Source organism: Magnolia sinica, chromosome 4 (genome assembly GCF_029962835.1).
Source record: "Magnolia sinica isolate HGM2019 chromosome 4, MsV1, whole genome shotgun sequence".
Lineage (NCBI taxonomy): Eukaryota > Viridiplantae > Streptophyta > Magnoliopsida > Magnoliales > Magnoliaceae > Magnolia > Magnolia sinica.
This window is the reverse complement of record NC_080576.1, coordinates 29453446-29469494: the sequence shown is the minus strand read 5'-3', so window position 1 is coordinate 29469494 and position 16049 is coordinate 29453446. Positions and strand designations below refer to the sequence as shown.

The window sequence follows — 16049 nt, the reverse complement described above, 5'->3', positions numbered from 1 at the left end:
TTTGTAAAAATCAATGCATGTGGGCCCGCTTGGATGGTGGATATTTTGGTTGAGATTGATCCAAAGCTGGTTAGTTACATGATGGAAAGATGTGAAAATTCATAATCTTTAGCAGGAGCCACTATTCAGTCGGCATTCCGAAGATCAAGGTGGTCCACTCATTATGCAGCATGCTTGTGTGAATGTGGACCGTCACAATTCTCTTAAATTTACTGTCATATGCCTACGGCCCACCTAATGAGTGGACCAGATCATCTACATTGTGAGACCCACCTGGTGCATGGCTTGAATGTCACAAATGCTAGATGATCGACTTCAATCCATTTCATCCTTACCACTCATTTGAAGGTCCCCTTCAATATTGACAGGATCATTACTGATTTTTAACTATAGGCCATCCATAGAAAGGACCAATAAGATGGACGGTATGGATCCACCAACCCACCTATTGATGAGAAAGAAAACACCCCATGTGACCATAACTCCGTTACAGCAACATGTAACAATCCATTAAATGCAAGCGATCCAACAAAAGTCATTTAAATCCAATTCCACAAACGCCAATCTTGAAAACGAATGGTTAAGATGAAACAATTTCTTAATCGTTCTCTTTTCTTCATTTTCCATACTACCAATTTCTACACCATACATCATCATATCTCGGAAGACTAGATCTACACTTCTCCTCATTGAATGGTGACATTTAGGCAGTCTAATCGATTGATGTGGACCATCCATTAGGTCAATAATGGATTTCATGGGCCACTATGAAAAACTCACACCAATCTAACAATTACTTTTGTTAGGATTCATAACCATCCAATCCATGGCTCAGAAGTAGATCTGTCAACGGGCTAGGCCTGATGAAGAGTAGTAGCCTATTCAAAATTTTGGTTTTACTTAGCAATTGACAGTCCTGTTGAGAAGATTAATGCGTCTAGAAAAAGAAGGCTGACATTATCTAGTGTGACTTTTGCATTTGGGTGGAATGATTGGAATGTTAAAGTCTCCTTATGCAACGACGGGCATGTTTGGATATCATCAATTTCATGGAAATCAATGAAAATTGAAGATGGTTTCTATTGATGTGACATTTAGAAATGTTTGGATGGTAAAAGGAGGATTTCAAGAAGGAATCTTCGTAAAAAGGGAAGAGTCTATTACACTTTATCATAGTTTGAATTTTTTTGATAAAATAAGGTAACATTTGTCTCATAAATATAAAATTTTATTTACTATTTAAAGGGGACCTTTAGAATACATGTATCTAAATAATGCGAAGAGCGTTATAATTTTTTTTAACACTCACTTATACCATAGACACTCGCACACACACTCACATCCCTTAGGTACCCAATCCCATGATCTCTGTGTTGAAAGAGTCTATCTATCATTGAACCTAGAGTTGGACCAAGAACATCGTAACTCACGGCACTCTACTATGGGATTTTCCTGAAATTGTAATTGGGCTGAATAGAGAAAATCTGCCAAACTTGCATAAATGGTACATGAAATCAATGTGATGGACACCTTCATGTGATTTAAGATGACTTGGGCAATCCAAAGCTGACCCAACCCAATGTGAATTTGCTAAACTTGAATTCATTCTTATTTCAAATCAAGTTGAAGTTTTCCAACCCTAAACTGTCTTAAAGAACCTGAAGACATGACCAACCTGACCAAAATTAGGTTGAGCCAATTGGGTTGGGGTTGACCTGAACCCAAGTTATAGACTTGCCAACAAGCACAATAGCAATTTCATCTCAGTTATGATATAATACCATCCGAATATCTGAATAATTGACTGATCTAATGAGTTGTACAACTTGAATTTTGAACCACACCATATTTGTGGGACGCAGGTTAGCAACTGACCGGTTCACTAGCAATCTGGTCACTGAAGGGACATCACCAGGTTTGTGGGCCCCACCATAGTCTATGTCTTGTATCCAAATCGTCCATCCATTTGGAGAGACCATTTTAAGGCATGAGACAAATAATGAGGCAGGTCAAAAGCTCAAGTGAACCCCACCAGTGAAAACAGTGGGGTTGGAACACTTATAATTAAAAACTTCTTGGAGGCCACAGAAGTTTTCGATCAAGCTGATATTTGTGTTTTCCCTTTGTCCATGTCTTTTTTAACTTATAGACAGGTTGGATCTCAAATAAGCATCATAGTGGGCCCTAGGAAGGTTTCAACGGCAGGCGTCACTGTCTCCACTATTTTCTGTGGTGGGGCTCACTTGAGCTTTGGATCTGCCTCATTCTTTGCTCATGCCCAAAAATGGTCGCTCCAAATGAATGGACGGTGTGGATACAACACATAGATCATGGTGGGGCCCACAAAACCTAGTGAAGTCACTTCAGTAGTCAGATTTGCTACACCACTAATGGGCGTCCATATTTATGGTACGGTGCACCTTTTCCAAGGGACATTTTGTTAAACTAAACTGTGGAATTAAAAAAACCAATATATGGGTTAACAGTGGCAAACATATAGAAAATAACAATGAATTAAATGATCATACCTTATTTGGGAAGCCATTTCGGAACTAGCATAAAAGAAATTGAGCCCATCACAACTCTCATTTAGAATTCCCCACGAACACAACATGCGAGCATAACCACACCAAACCTATTTTTAACAATCATGCATATAGTAAGGCCCACCGAACCCGTTAATATGATCTACCCCAATGATCATGTGGAGCCCACCTAAATAGAAGTTCTACACATTTGTTCTAATTATATGTCGACATAATCTTGACATGTGTGCATGCATTGGATACCATTTCACATGTGATGCATGTGTAGATGATCATTCCTCCTATTAAAAACAATAAAAACAATCTTTTTAAATATACTATATTTTTAAGTTTTATTGGGTCATCAACACATTCCAGTCAAGTCCGGAGACTACCATAACACTTGTTCCAAGAATTTTAATTAATTAAAAACCACACCCATCTTTTTATTTTTAGAAAACTATTAATGTTTGCTAATGGGACACATAAGCTAATATGGAACACGTGTTCTTCGTCACATCCGTTCCTCTGGACAGTTAAAAATCATACCATCTAGCACCCTAGGTGGCCCACCTTACAATAAAAGGTCAGAAGAAATGTTTCAACCATCAGTTTACTCCACTCTGGCCCACTTGAGTGAAGTGGCCTGAATTTTGACTAAACGTACACTTGCCTACGTACCTAAAATAAACATTTTCAAAACCTAGGCTGACTTTTGTATAATTAAACCGCTTAAGATAATAGTTCACCATTATCATCAAAATAATCAACTAGGCAGGATGAGCTAGTGGGTGGCATAGCAACAAATCTCATTGTGGTATTTCTCAAAATTTGAGGTTTTTAAGGAATATTATTGGAAAAATCTTGCTAAAAAAATAATAATAATAGTAATTATTATAAATAATTTAAAAATTATATAATTATAAGGAAAAGGGATTGTGAGGTCCATTGCATGGGAGCTTTCAATGGGGTTGAGCTCTATGGGCACTACTGTAACGTATGTTGGACATCTACACCATGCATTTCATGGGTCTTTTTTAAGTTATAGGATGTCCCAAAAATCAGCCTCGCTAGAACTCAAGTGGGCTTAACCAACTAAAACCATGTCAAATCATGCCCACTTGAGTTTTGAAATGGCCTGAATTTTGGTGTGACACTCATACAAGTGGACACACACAATAAGTGGGCCAGATGTCTAAACCACATCTGGGTAGGCCCTGTAAACAATCAAGAAGGTTTCAGTGGGTGGGCATCCACTCTCAACTATTTTCGGTGTTGTCGCTCACCTAAGTTATAGATTGACTGAATTTTTAGGTCCATGACCCAACATGAAAGGGTGTATCTAATCGATGGTGTGGATTTTGACACACATCACCATGGGACACATAGAGCTCGACCTTATATTACTTTTTCCCACAATTATATAATGAATTAGTTAAATTTAATATTTTCATGTTGATGTCAGGATAATTTTGTGAAAAATCCAAACTAGATGAAATTTCGAAAATCTATGGCCGCTACAATATCCTAATGTTTAGGGTGCATTTATTTCATGAGATATCATGAAATATTATGATATTTGGTACCATCGTATTCACACTTTAGTTTCTTTAAAATATTGCTGAGTTTTCAAAATCTCAGCGATATCTGTCACACTCATGCATCCCACGGGCATCACATAATCGACGCCTACAATTCTAGCTAGGCGTAGTCATCGGTTCTTGGAGGAAACTTTTGATACTCTGCAGAGTGAGACGGATGATACACATGCAGTTAGAAAGCATTAGGAATTGGATGTGTTTCACCCAGCTAGATCAAAATAAATTGTCTAAAATATTTTAAAATGGTGTTTGAAATACAGGGAAATACTCTTTATTATACTTTGAAAACAATGCGAGCATGCGTTAAATACTATGGAAATTGCATCCATGTAAAACATATGAGACCCACTATTATGTATGTGTTTGATCCATGCTGTCGACGGTCCATCCATTAAGGCATTGTATCTCATTTCAAGACATGACGCAAAAAATGAGGTAGATTGCTCACTCACCATGAGAAATAAGGAGAATAATGATGTCTATCATTCAAATTTAAAACTCTTTTAAGGGCATAGGAACATGATTCTGTAGTCCAACTTACTCGTGAGATTATATAGACATGAATGAAGGGTAAACAAAAATATTATTTTGATTCAAAACTTACATGGCCCTTAAAAGGTTTTTAACTATAGACATTTAATTCCCACTGTTTTATCTGATATTGTTCACTTAGTTCTACATCTGTCTCATTTTTTGACTCATACTCTAAAATAAATAGGTAAAATAGATAAACAACATGTATCTCTTACACACGCGTAACAACAGACTACAAATTTTAGTAGGTTGATTTAGTCATTTCCACAGCTTTGGCATCGAAGACTTCCAAACAAAAGTTGGTAGGACGCATTTATATATACGTGCAGCAAATGTGCACGTGTACCAAGACTTCCGAACAAAAGCTGGTAGAACATATGTCAATTATACGTACGTGCAACACGTGTCAGAGTTGGGGCCACTCGTTAAATAGGACGCATTGTTAACAAAAACGGATTGGCTACTCACCCAGCCACCGCTCAGTGGCCCCACCATGATATATGTGTTTCCTCCATTTTTACATATCATTTTAGTGCTTGATACAAAAATTGAGAGGGATATAAATCTCAGTTGGACCACAGCACAGGAAAACAATAGTGAGTGATTGGATATCCACCATTAAAATCCTCCTAAGGCCCACTGTATGGTTTATTTGACATCCAATCTGTTGATTAGGTCATACAGACCCAGATGAAGGGAAAAGGTAAAGATCATCTTGATCCAAAACTTTTATGGCCTCCAAAAAGTTTTTAATGGTCAAAGTTCATTCAAAACTGTTTCCTGTAATGTGGTCCACTTGAGATTGGGATATACCTCATTTTTGGTCTCATATCATAAAATGATCTAGAAAAATAGATAGACGGCATGGATGAAACACGAACATCATGGTGGGGCCCACAGAGCACCGACAGGGACCATTTTTTCTTGTTGAAGTCTAACCCGCCGGATTAGCTGACCAGTATTAATTTCGGCCCATTGAATGCTCAACGTACCCTACATGATGAATGGCCTACATCTATGACTGCGTGTCTTGTCTGCGTAGATCTTTGCAAGGTGCCCCCATTGAATCAGGACTCCTTCAAATTCATTCACGGCTGCTTGGAATACTATATATGTTCCATCTTGATTTTTGTGTGACATCTACTCAGTCCATCAGTTGCAATACTATATCTAAGAAAAATCAGCTCCATCCAAAGCTTAGGTTGGCAGAATATGGCAACAATTTAAAATCACGATTAAAACATTTAAAATCGCTCTTCAGGGCCCAATTGAAGTCTGGCTAGGCTAACCTAATCATGAATTGATATGACGGCATGTAAACAACATGGTTTATTCATAGCTAGTTTCCCTAGGTGGCCTGATGCAGAATGTTGCATAGATATATTGCTAGCATGATTCGAATCAAAAGAAGACAAATCATAAATCAGTTATAACTTTTGATCCCTATTAATTTTTATTGTAATGGGCCATCTGAGGTGAACCTACTCACAAAATGGTTCACGCCTGTCCATTTCACAAAAAAAAAATATGTGCTTCTAACTAAGAATGGAATTTTAATAAATAAAAAAAAATTATTTTAATCATTTTGATTTTTAAAATAAGTTTTAGTTTTTTTTTTCTTTTTTTAAAAAATAACTTGTCCTTTTTTTTCTTTTTTTTTTTAAAAATAACTTGTAATTATGTTAGGATTCTTCTAGTAAAAGTGTATCTCAAATTATTATTTTAAAAATTGGGGTTTAAATTTTTTTTACTAAAATTATGACTATTATTAAAGTTAAAATTTTATTATTTATGATAATTATAAATTTTGATTTATTTTTTTCTTTATTAATTATGTAATTAAGACATACACATTAGGCACTTTACGAAAGGTGATTTTTAGTTAGTTCTTTCTACAATTTGCATGTGAGGTCCATCATGACATGTATATTCCATCGAATCCATTGATCATGTGAGCCTTATCAAAACTCAGGTAAAATTCCCAAAATCATCTTGATCCAAAAGTCATGTGGGCCACTCCATGTGATTGCGTACTACCCCCGCCTGTCCTTAGCTCCTAACGGGCAGTTCCGTGGGCGGGCCCACCGTGATGTATCTGTACATCAAAGCTGTCAATCCCTTTTCTCAGCTTATTTTAAGGCATGTAAACAAAAATGAGGCAGATCCAACGATCAAAGAAACTTGAATGGAATGAATCAGAATTTTGAATTCAAAAATGTTCGAACCAAGTCATAAAACTATCATGTCAACCAATGACATAAATTTCTATCTCCAAACAGCTACTTGCAAGTGCATCTAAATGGCTGGCCCATCTCCCAAGCTTGTATGTTTTGTATGTTGAATCAAATCATTAATTGTCCATTCATTCCATTAGCATGGCCCACCAATAATACTATCAGATGCCAGAAAATTAGGGAACTCCCACGTGGGAGGGAAGTTGAGTTTCTCATCAGGTGATTAATACGCATTATGAATACGTGCACATGTGGAAGGCTTTATATCCTCCGAATTTTCAAGGGCCATCAATGTGATTTGGACATCACGTAAGGTGTGGTGCACTTTTCAACTGCTGGTCCCTAACTCAGATTAGGCCATTTGGCGAGTGGGAAGGCCGTTAAATAAATAAGATGACTTTTTTAAAAGCTCATTCCATGTCTCTCAAGCTCCTTTCACTTTACCATCAGTCACCATCACAATGTACGGTGCAGATTTCTCCCTAGATAGTGTCAATGTATGTACGGTTACGAAAAGTGGTATCCATTGCCAACCATTGATGGACGGCAGCCCGAAAAGTTTCATATGCAGAGAGCAGCGGTGACTTTAGATTTTTTGTCGACAAGGAGTACAACAGACCACATCCAATGGAAAAAATTTAAAGATTAGAGTTTAGAATTACTTACACCTATTTTTGGCACCTGAGGTGGATGAATAAAAGGCCGCCCATGTCAACGTTAAGGGATTAATGCTGGCGAAAATTGTACTCACAGGTGGGAATACATGAGGTTGATCTTCCTGTGGCACATACCCATGGATGCCACGTGGTCACGTTTAAAGGTATCAATTAATGAGGCAGCGTAATCAACACTATAATAAATCTTATTACGTATCTAGTTATGATACACTTAATGATGTCGGCTTTTACATTCTTTTCAAATGATGAGATATTCTTAGAGATATTTGGAGAGTAGTACTCCTGAAGGTTCTAAATATTTGATGATCAAATCTTTGGGAACAACATTCCTAACATTCTGCTCTGGTCGCCTATACTCGGTGGGTAGCAGAATATTCCGTACTTCATGAAATGAAATCAGCAGTGGATTTCGATGCAAGGGAGTATAGGTGGCAGTTGCACTGCGTTACTGATAGAACTTCATTCGGCGTTATACTGTGTTGCAATAAATGCTCTTTTGGTAATCATGACCATCAACTGATGTATGGCCTCGGTCATCTAGCCATATATCTGTTAATATTCTCAGCTTGAATACAAAACTAATCGGCCTGCGTATGCACCAACTTCGCCTGAGCTTTCTTATATTCTTGAACATATTAAATGCTCATTTGCACATCACGAAATATGACCATTATTTCTTCAAGAGAAATAGTTGGAAAGGTCGATGCTTGTTCCTAATTTTTGGTACTGAGTGTTGGACTACTAAAATTTAAAATTTTGAAAGCTGCTTAAACTGATACATCCTTGGTTGGAGGTAGTGCGATTAGTGTGGAGGGTTCAACTCCAACAATTCGATTACTCATATTCATTTTTTCAATTGGTGATATCGCACTTATAAGCTAAAGACAAGGTCCCACCGATTGTGCTAAAAATCTATTGTGTTCGCATGGTTGATGCTCAATGAACATTTTTGGCAACCAAGTATTTTATGGTCCCACCGGGTATGCCAAAAACTTGTTGTGTTCACATGGTTAGTGCTCAATGAATATTTATGGCAACGACAATCAAGTAGTTTATGATGTCTCACTGGGCATGCCGACAACCTATTGTTTTGCCGATAGCCAAAATTGTTGTACGATCGATGCACATTAGATATTTCTAATAGTCAAGTAGTTTTTAATCCCACTGGTCATGCCAAAAACTCGTTATGTTCGCACGGCCGGTGGTCAATGAATATTTATGACAACCAAATAGTCCCATCACGTGTGCCAAAAACCTATTATTTTTTATTTACAGTTTCTGTCACATGATAAGTGCAAGTATGCTGGAATTGAATGTGCGGCTCAATTTAAACCGAACGACTATGACCTCAAGCACCAAGATAGGTAGATACATAGTATGTGACTGAGATCAAATAAGATCGGTCGCTTATTCATCCATTTGTACAGTATGTTAAAAGGATTAGGTGATAGTTAGAGGGTAGGGTGTCCTCTAATAATGGGTTACACCTTCGCCTTCCGTACGAAAAGACTTTTCAAAATAGATAAAAGAAAAAGAAAGGAATTCTTCTAGTCAATCGCAGAGAATAGCTGTAAAATACATTCCTGAATAGAGAACTCTGATTGATGCTCAAACCGAATCCAGCATGCGAGCGTACATCTGAATTGTAATTAAAGTTACCAACTACTTGATTAACGTTGCGGATTACACTACAGAATGTAAACAACGAGCAAAATCAAAGGATTACATTAAGAAATGTAAATTGACTGAATGATTGAAAGATAAATTTGGTTTCAATAGGTTGGTATGAGACTATTTGGTTTGCTGAATTCCCTTGCTATTTATAGCCTTAACCTGGCCACGTAGATTGTTCTCGTATTCTAACGGTTGCTGTAACTGTTTCAACACTATTGACCTTCTAAATGCTTCACACATTCTGATGGTTGTTATAACCATTTTAGCACTACATGACATTTTGAAAACTTCCTTCTAAATGTGTCACCTGTCCTAATAACCGCTTAAGTCTTTTTGTTGACTCGATCGCATTCCATTCGACCACTCAGTCAAGCTCTTAGATGATTATTGGCCGCTTAGTTGACTTTCTAGATGATTATCGGCCACTTGGTTGACCTTTCGAATAAATATTGGTTACTTAGTTTACTTTTCAACTTATTTCGGTTGCCCAATGTTTTGTTATATTGCTAGTTGTAATTCCGTAAAAAAACACTTTAAATATCGTTAAAGATATTTAGCCTAGTATATCTTTCTCTTACTCAGACAATATATCTTTTTCAACTGAAATAAAGTTTTTAAGTTTTTACTATTCATTAGAAAAGATTAACCTCTACTCTTTCATAAATGACGTGTACAACCGGCGATTGAAAGGATAGTTAAACTACATGTCCGGTCTCCTGCCTATCTGTCTTGACATGGGAACACTGTTAGTTGAATTAAACCTTTAGCCAAGGTGACTATAACATGCCATGCCAGGCCATCATATATATCTACTAAGCGAAAATCAAATACATCCCTCATCTACACGTGTGTCTTGTTCTTAAGTTCCAGGGTTGAATTACAGAACCACGGGTCCGTCACCATTAGATAAGCCAATGGTGTATGTTTAATCTGGGCCATAGGTCGACCTTTTTCAGCTGTCCATTTATTGCACATGTTTGGCACAGCAGATGATCAGATCGAATTCCTAGATCAGATATTTACACAGTGGGTCCCATCATCAAAGGCTTGGTTGCCAATACATGTGCCCAGATTGCACGTGTGAGAGGCGCGTGTCCAAGAAACGTTGCTCTCGAGTTCATCTTACCATACCCCTAACCACCAAACTTCTCGAACTTCGAATCATCACATTTTCATGGCATTTTTCTATATTTTACATACAAATAAGAACATGTAAAGGCATACTCTATAGTAGACCCTGGCCCAAACGAGAACCAGAAAATAGGAACCGTTGGATCAGATTTCCCTGATTTCCGGGCCCCATTCACCGCACCGCGGAATCCGGATTAAACTTTGTGGTACCGTACCACCTTTCCCGCCAAAATTCCACTTGTATAGCACATCAGTACCAGTAAACCGGTAGACCTCACCATGGTGAATTCCTGGCACAAAAATCATCCTGGAACGTTCATCATACGGACGACTTTGTTGGGAATAATTCAAAACCGAAGGTTTGATTCAAGAGTCATGTGTGGCCCACCTAGAGAGTGGATCAGCCTAATTTTCGACAAATCTGATATATATAGTGGGACATGACTTTTTCATGGTACTGATTTCCTAAAAATTTCCATTTTGTCAGGAAAAATGTTATGGTACCACAAGCTGCGGTACCGTTGCGTGTACGTGATCAATTCTCGTAGATCAAATCTGGGGTCGGACCGCGTCTCCACTTTCTTACGAGACGCGTGAATACCACTCACTCGCGCATTTTAGTACACATATTATTGGTTTGCTAAATTGCGCGTCCGGAGATTATCGGCGGTTTCTCTCCAGAAACCCGGCCATGATCACCTTCTTCTTATACTCGCTGGAATCGATGTCAACCTCCATGGCACCCTTTCCGGCACTCCCGACGGAATCCATGGCCGTTCTCAGGCGAGGGATGAAATAGAACCAAGCCGACGTGCAGACAATCGCGCAGACCCGGCCCCACAACAGCAAGAATGCAAGCGCCACCATCAGAATCGACATTCCTACAACGGCATCCAGCTTCACGGTGGACGCGTTACTTCCCGATGAGTGTGTCAGTTTCCGGTTGGCAAGACGTGAAGTACCTACGTGCCGTGACTGTTTCCCGTTGCCGGTTGGAGGGAACGTCAAGGAGGAAGTTAGGGCTGAACCTCCCGGCCTGGGATCCGGCGAACCGGGTTGGCTTCCGGTCTTCCTGGAGTCAGTTTTCCGGCCGAGAGTCAGGGATTTGTTACTCGTGTCGCGTTTTGGCGGGATCGAAAGGTCAGGGGGCTTTGTTTCCTGGTGCTGCGGTAGCTTTCCGCCTCCGTGCTTGGCCTGGGAAAGTGCTGAGAGAGTGAGAACAAGCTAACTTACGCCGGAAACCGACAAGCCCGGGAGCTAACTTGTACCATAGCGCCGGCGCTTGCTGTTTTCTTCTAGTTTATCGCGGTTCGTTTGCCCGAGAAATTAGCGCTTTTGTTTCTCGTGAGATTTTCTTTTCTTACACGTATACTAGATCTGGACCATTCATTAATTGGTCCCATCATGTTGTGACGTGTCTCAAAATCCAGGCAGGTCGGCTAAATCTAGCAATTGATTGATGGAAGCGGATTAGCTGTTACCCCGGTAACACAAAAGTGGGTGTTATCCTAACCGTGTGGGGGCCACCTTGATGTATTTTAAATATCCATGCCGTCCATCTGTCTTTCCATATCATTTTAGGATATTATTCCAAACCTTAAGGAGATCTAAATCTCAGATGGGCCACACCATTAAAAACAGTGAAGAACGGCCATTAAAAGATGTCTGGTCCATGAAAGTTTTGGATCAAGATGATCTTTGTATTTTCCTTCATCCGGGTCTTCTTTATATTATCAAGAGGTTGGATGGAAAATAAACATTACGATGGGCCCTTTGGAATTTTTAATGGTGATTCACTCAATCACCACTGTTTCCTGTGGTGTGGTCCACCTGAGTCTTTGATCTGCTTGATTTTTAATATCAGATAATAAAATGAGCTAGAGAAACGGATGGACGGCGTGGATACACAACAAATAATCAAGGTGGGCCCCACGGTAAGGGTAACACCCGCTAAGGTGTTTCCCGGATAACACCTAATCCGCTACCCTGATAGACAACTTGGAGGACTGCAATCGTGTGGTGGTAAAAAAGTCCTCTGATAATCAACTAAGATCTGATGGGCGTGATTTTCGGTGTACGGCCCAAAAAATCAACGGTGATCTCATGCACGGGTACCAAGTTTGACGGGATTGAGTACACGTTAACAAACTTAAATAAGAGCAGTTGGTAGTTGAGACCATACGCTCCCCACCGCAAACACCCAAGAGCTTGGACGACGTGAAGGCAAAACAGAGGATATTTTTGTCCAGAGAAAGTGCAACGGTGTCTGCAAACATCCATAGTCAACGTGGCATGCATATTCATCAATTCAAACCATCCAAAACGTGGGCCCCACCGTAGAAATTGAGCATGCACAAAATCATTTTGATTGGACCTTGCAAACCTCCGATCAGAAAACATTCGTTTTTCGAGCTGCGACGGCGACTCCTTTCATCTCAACCGTCTATCTGATGGCTGCTAAATGGAAGCTAGAATCATCAGTTGAGTGCAAAATTCAGTGAAATGCTGTCTACAGAGAGTCCCACAATCTGAACGGTTTGGATTAAAGAACATCTATGTCGTGCGTACGGTGATGGGACATATCCAAATCACAATAAATGCTCCGCCCTGATGATTACGAGTTCCATCCGTTCATTGAGACTTTTGCATCATGACCGTCTATTGAGTGGGCCACGGTCTGGACAATCTGGATTGGTGAATCGCTTCAACATTTCGATGCGTATGAATGACCCACCACAAGCTGCCAGATTCCGGTAATCGTCCATCCCAAGAGTGTCTTGCATACTCGCTCGCATAAGGATCCACATGCCACATGTGTGCAAGATCCAGGCCACTCATCATTGAGAAGATCTCAATCTGCTCATCAGCTAGGCCACGCATTCACTTTGAGATGGTGGGTTGGTTCTATATCTAACCGTCCGTATTCTAATAAAATCATGGCCTACTTGATGAGTCGATGGACCTGATTCTCAGGCCAGGGCATTCCCCACTCGACGAATGCCCCGGATTCTACACGTGTGGGCCACATCGAAAACAAGGGTTAATCTCATGCGAGCGAATACACTTCCAAGAAATAATCCCGAGGAATTCATTCGTCAGAGTTCAATTTTCAGAACCTTTCGAGCTCCGTCCACAACAGCTTGATCTGATACAGGATCGCCAGCCGCTCGAATCTGATTCTTCGCGGCCACCTCGACGTTAACGACCTCGATCTCCTCCCTGATCTCCTCGTCCCCGTACTGTCCACGTGTCGCGTCCTCGACGATCGCGGCGTCGACAGGCACCGTCTTCCTTACCGATTTCCCTCCCCGAAACCATGACCAGAAAGACCAAGGCGATTTCTTGCGGCCAATATTTCGGGGCAGTTTCTTCGGGGCGGGATCCGAAACGTTCCGGCCAAAACAAGAGAGAAAGCATGAGAACTTGGATTTGGATTTCCGGGATTTTGGGGAGTGTTTGGGTGCCATTGGAAGGATAGGAGGAATTAGGAAAAGAGGATTTGAAATCGAGAAACAGCATCTTCCATATATTTCAGTTCTATTGAGAACCCCAGCAATAATATAATAGTTTTAAAAAGAAAATATAATAATCAAAGGAAATTGGAATACAAAAATGAGGATATCTGATGTGGTTGTATTTTCACTTTCAATTTTATTCTATTTATTTCTTTCGTTTGGTGATGACTGGACTGCGTGGATTCACGTTTTTCCTTACACTGATTATTTTACTAAAATGCCACTGTACTATTTCGGATATTAAATACCTGTCCCGGAAGTGGAGAGTATAGGGCTGAAAGTTGGGCGGGTTCAACCCGACAGACCCGAGACGACCCGACATTGGGTTGGGCTCGGGCAGGATGCATCCATTCCGATCTTAGGCTTGGGCTATACAAACACCAACCCGATAAAACTTGGGTCAGGCTCGGCTTGAGGTCTTGGGTTGCCCGACCCAACCCAAACCCGATCAATATATAAGTTACTAATTAATTATAATAGTGTGGATCGTTTGTGTTGAAGAAGGCATAGGAAATTCCGGTGTTGCTCGGTCTCATTGGTCCACATCATTTTTTATGACTTACACATATAAGATATGTTAGATTTTTATCTTCCAAATAGATTGGGTGCTACACAACATGACTTTTAAAGAAATAGCTGTCTTATATTTTAACTTATTTGTTTAGAAAAAAATGAAGTCCTATATTATAAATAACTACCTATATAATTAATAAAATTATAAATACAAAAAATAAGACATGTATTGAAATACAATAGACTAATGTAATAATGAAAATATTATCATGTATCCACCCGATCAACCCGACCAATTTGACCGAGCTCGCTTGGGTTGGGCTTGGGTTAAGAATTCCCAGCCCGAGGTTGGGTTACGTTGGGTTAGGATTGAGGTACAAGAACCTTGGGTTGGGCTAGGGTTAAGCACCAACCCAACCCAACCCGCCTAACTTTCAGCCCTAGTGAAGTACCATGAAAGTGGAAATAAAAAAATAAATTAATTAATGAGGAAAGGAAATCCATTTCCATTGTTTGTGCGAAAAAGAAGAGTGATGAAATTGATTTTCGTCAAATATCTATAAGGCTATTTGGATTCGTGAAAAGGAAAAGGAAAAAAGAAAAGAAAATGTAATTGTTGTTTTTCAACCGGAATTTCTCATCCCGTGGAAAATACGGGGCCCATTTGGAAGCAGAATTAAATGGTATGAAATTGTATTAGATGGAGTTAACACCATTATTGATCAATGATTGCATGTATGGAAATATCATGGTATTTTAGCCATATAATTTTATGTTTGAGATTAAATTCTTCATTTGAGAAAAAAATACTGTGTTAGGTGAAACATGTGTTTGGTGGACCACGAAACTGTAATTAACTGATCAAATTTCACAATTGATGCCAATCGCCTGTTTGCTTATGTAACTCTAATGTCATGTGTAAAGTATAATGTGCATATATGAATGGACAAGTGGATAAAACATATGCATGAATGCGGGGTCAACAAATGTAGTGGATTTCAAAATTCATTAAGTCCTCATGTAATACCTCTTGTTAGGATTTGTTATGACGAGATGATATGATACTTTGATTAATCTAATCCTTTCAATCATTTCCAAATGCTAAATGAAATTTATACGGGACTAAATGCAATTCCATACCACCTGATCGCACATTCGAATTATGCCATAAATTTCTTTTCTCACTTTCACCCTTGAAAAATGGATTTTTCACCATGGAAGAAAATTAGAAATTTGAGGGTTAAGCTCATTTTAGATGACCTTACATGTGCTCCATGTGTCAATTTGCCAAATGAGTTGCTACCTATCTTTGGTTATGCCTCACATGTAGAGGTGGGCAGGATCTAACCCGAATCGACCGAACCGATCAGATTCGATCCGACTTGAACTGAAAGTCAGGGTCAGGTCGGATCGAGTGGACCCACTTGGATCCGACACCAAACCGAGTCGAGTTTGGGTCATGTAGCAACTTGATCCGGTCGGATTTGATCCGATCCGATCCGGACCGGAATCGAGTAGTATAAAGTTAGATTTTACTTTTTTTTTAAAACCTTTACCCTTCTTCTCCCCGAACCCTAACCCTACCCGCAGCCTGAGCAAACTTCCTTTCCTTCATTCCTTCTTTCTCTCCTCCTTTCTCTCCCTC

At 39.5% G+C, this 16049-nt stretch overlaps 1 protein-coding gene across 1 annotated transcript; it reads right to left on the bottom strand.

Moving 5' to 3' along the window:
- Window positions 1-10391: 10391 nt before the first annotated feature.
- LOC131242931 (uncharacterized protein At5g23160-like) lies at window positions 10392-14019 on the bottom strand. Its single transcript, XM_058241911.1, has 2 exons — window positions 13493-14019; window positions 10392-11570 (listed from the first exon to the last, which is right to left on the bottom strand). Exons 1-2 carry the CDS (start codon window positions 13841-13843, stop codon window positions 11037-11039), a joined length of 885 nt encoding a protein of 294 aa, XP_058097894.1. The 5' UTR covers window positions 13844-14019; the 3' UTR covers window positions 10392-11036.
- Between the last annotated feature and the right edge of the window lie 2030 nt (window positions 14020-16049).

Bases quoted from the DNA above. Each gene is read 5' to 3' on its own strand.
- LOC131242931 (XM_058241911.1), bottom strand. From the start codon at position 13,843: ATGGCACCCAAACACTCCCCAAAATCCCGGAAATCCAAATCCAAGTTC. The intron at 11,571-13,492 runs GTTCTGAAAATT...GCACTTTCCCAG, and splicing joins TTGTGGACGGAGCTCGAAAG to GCCAAGCACGGAGGCGGAAA.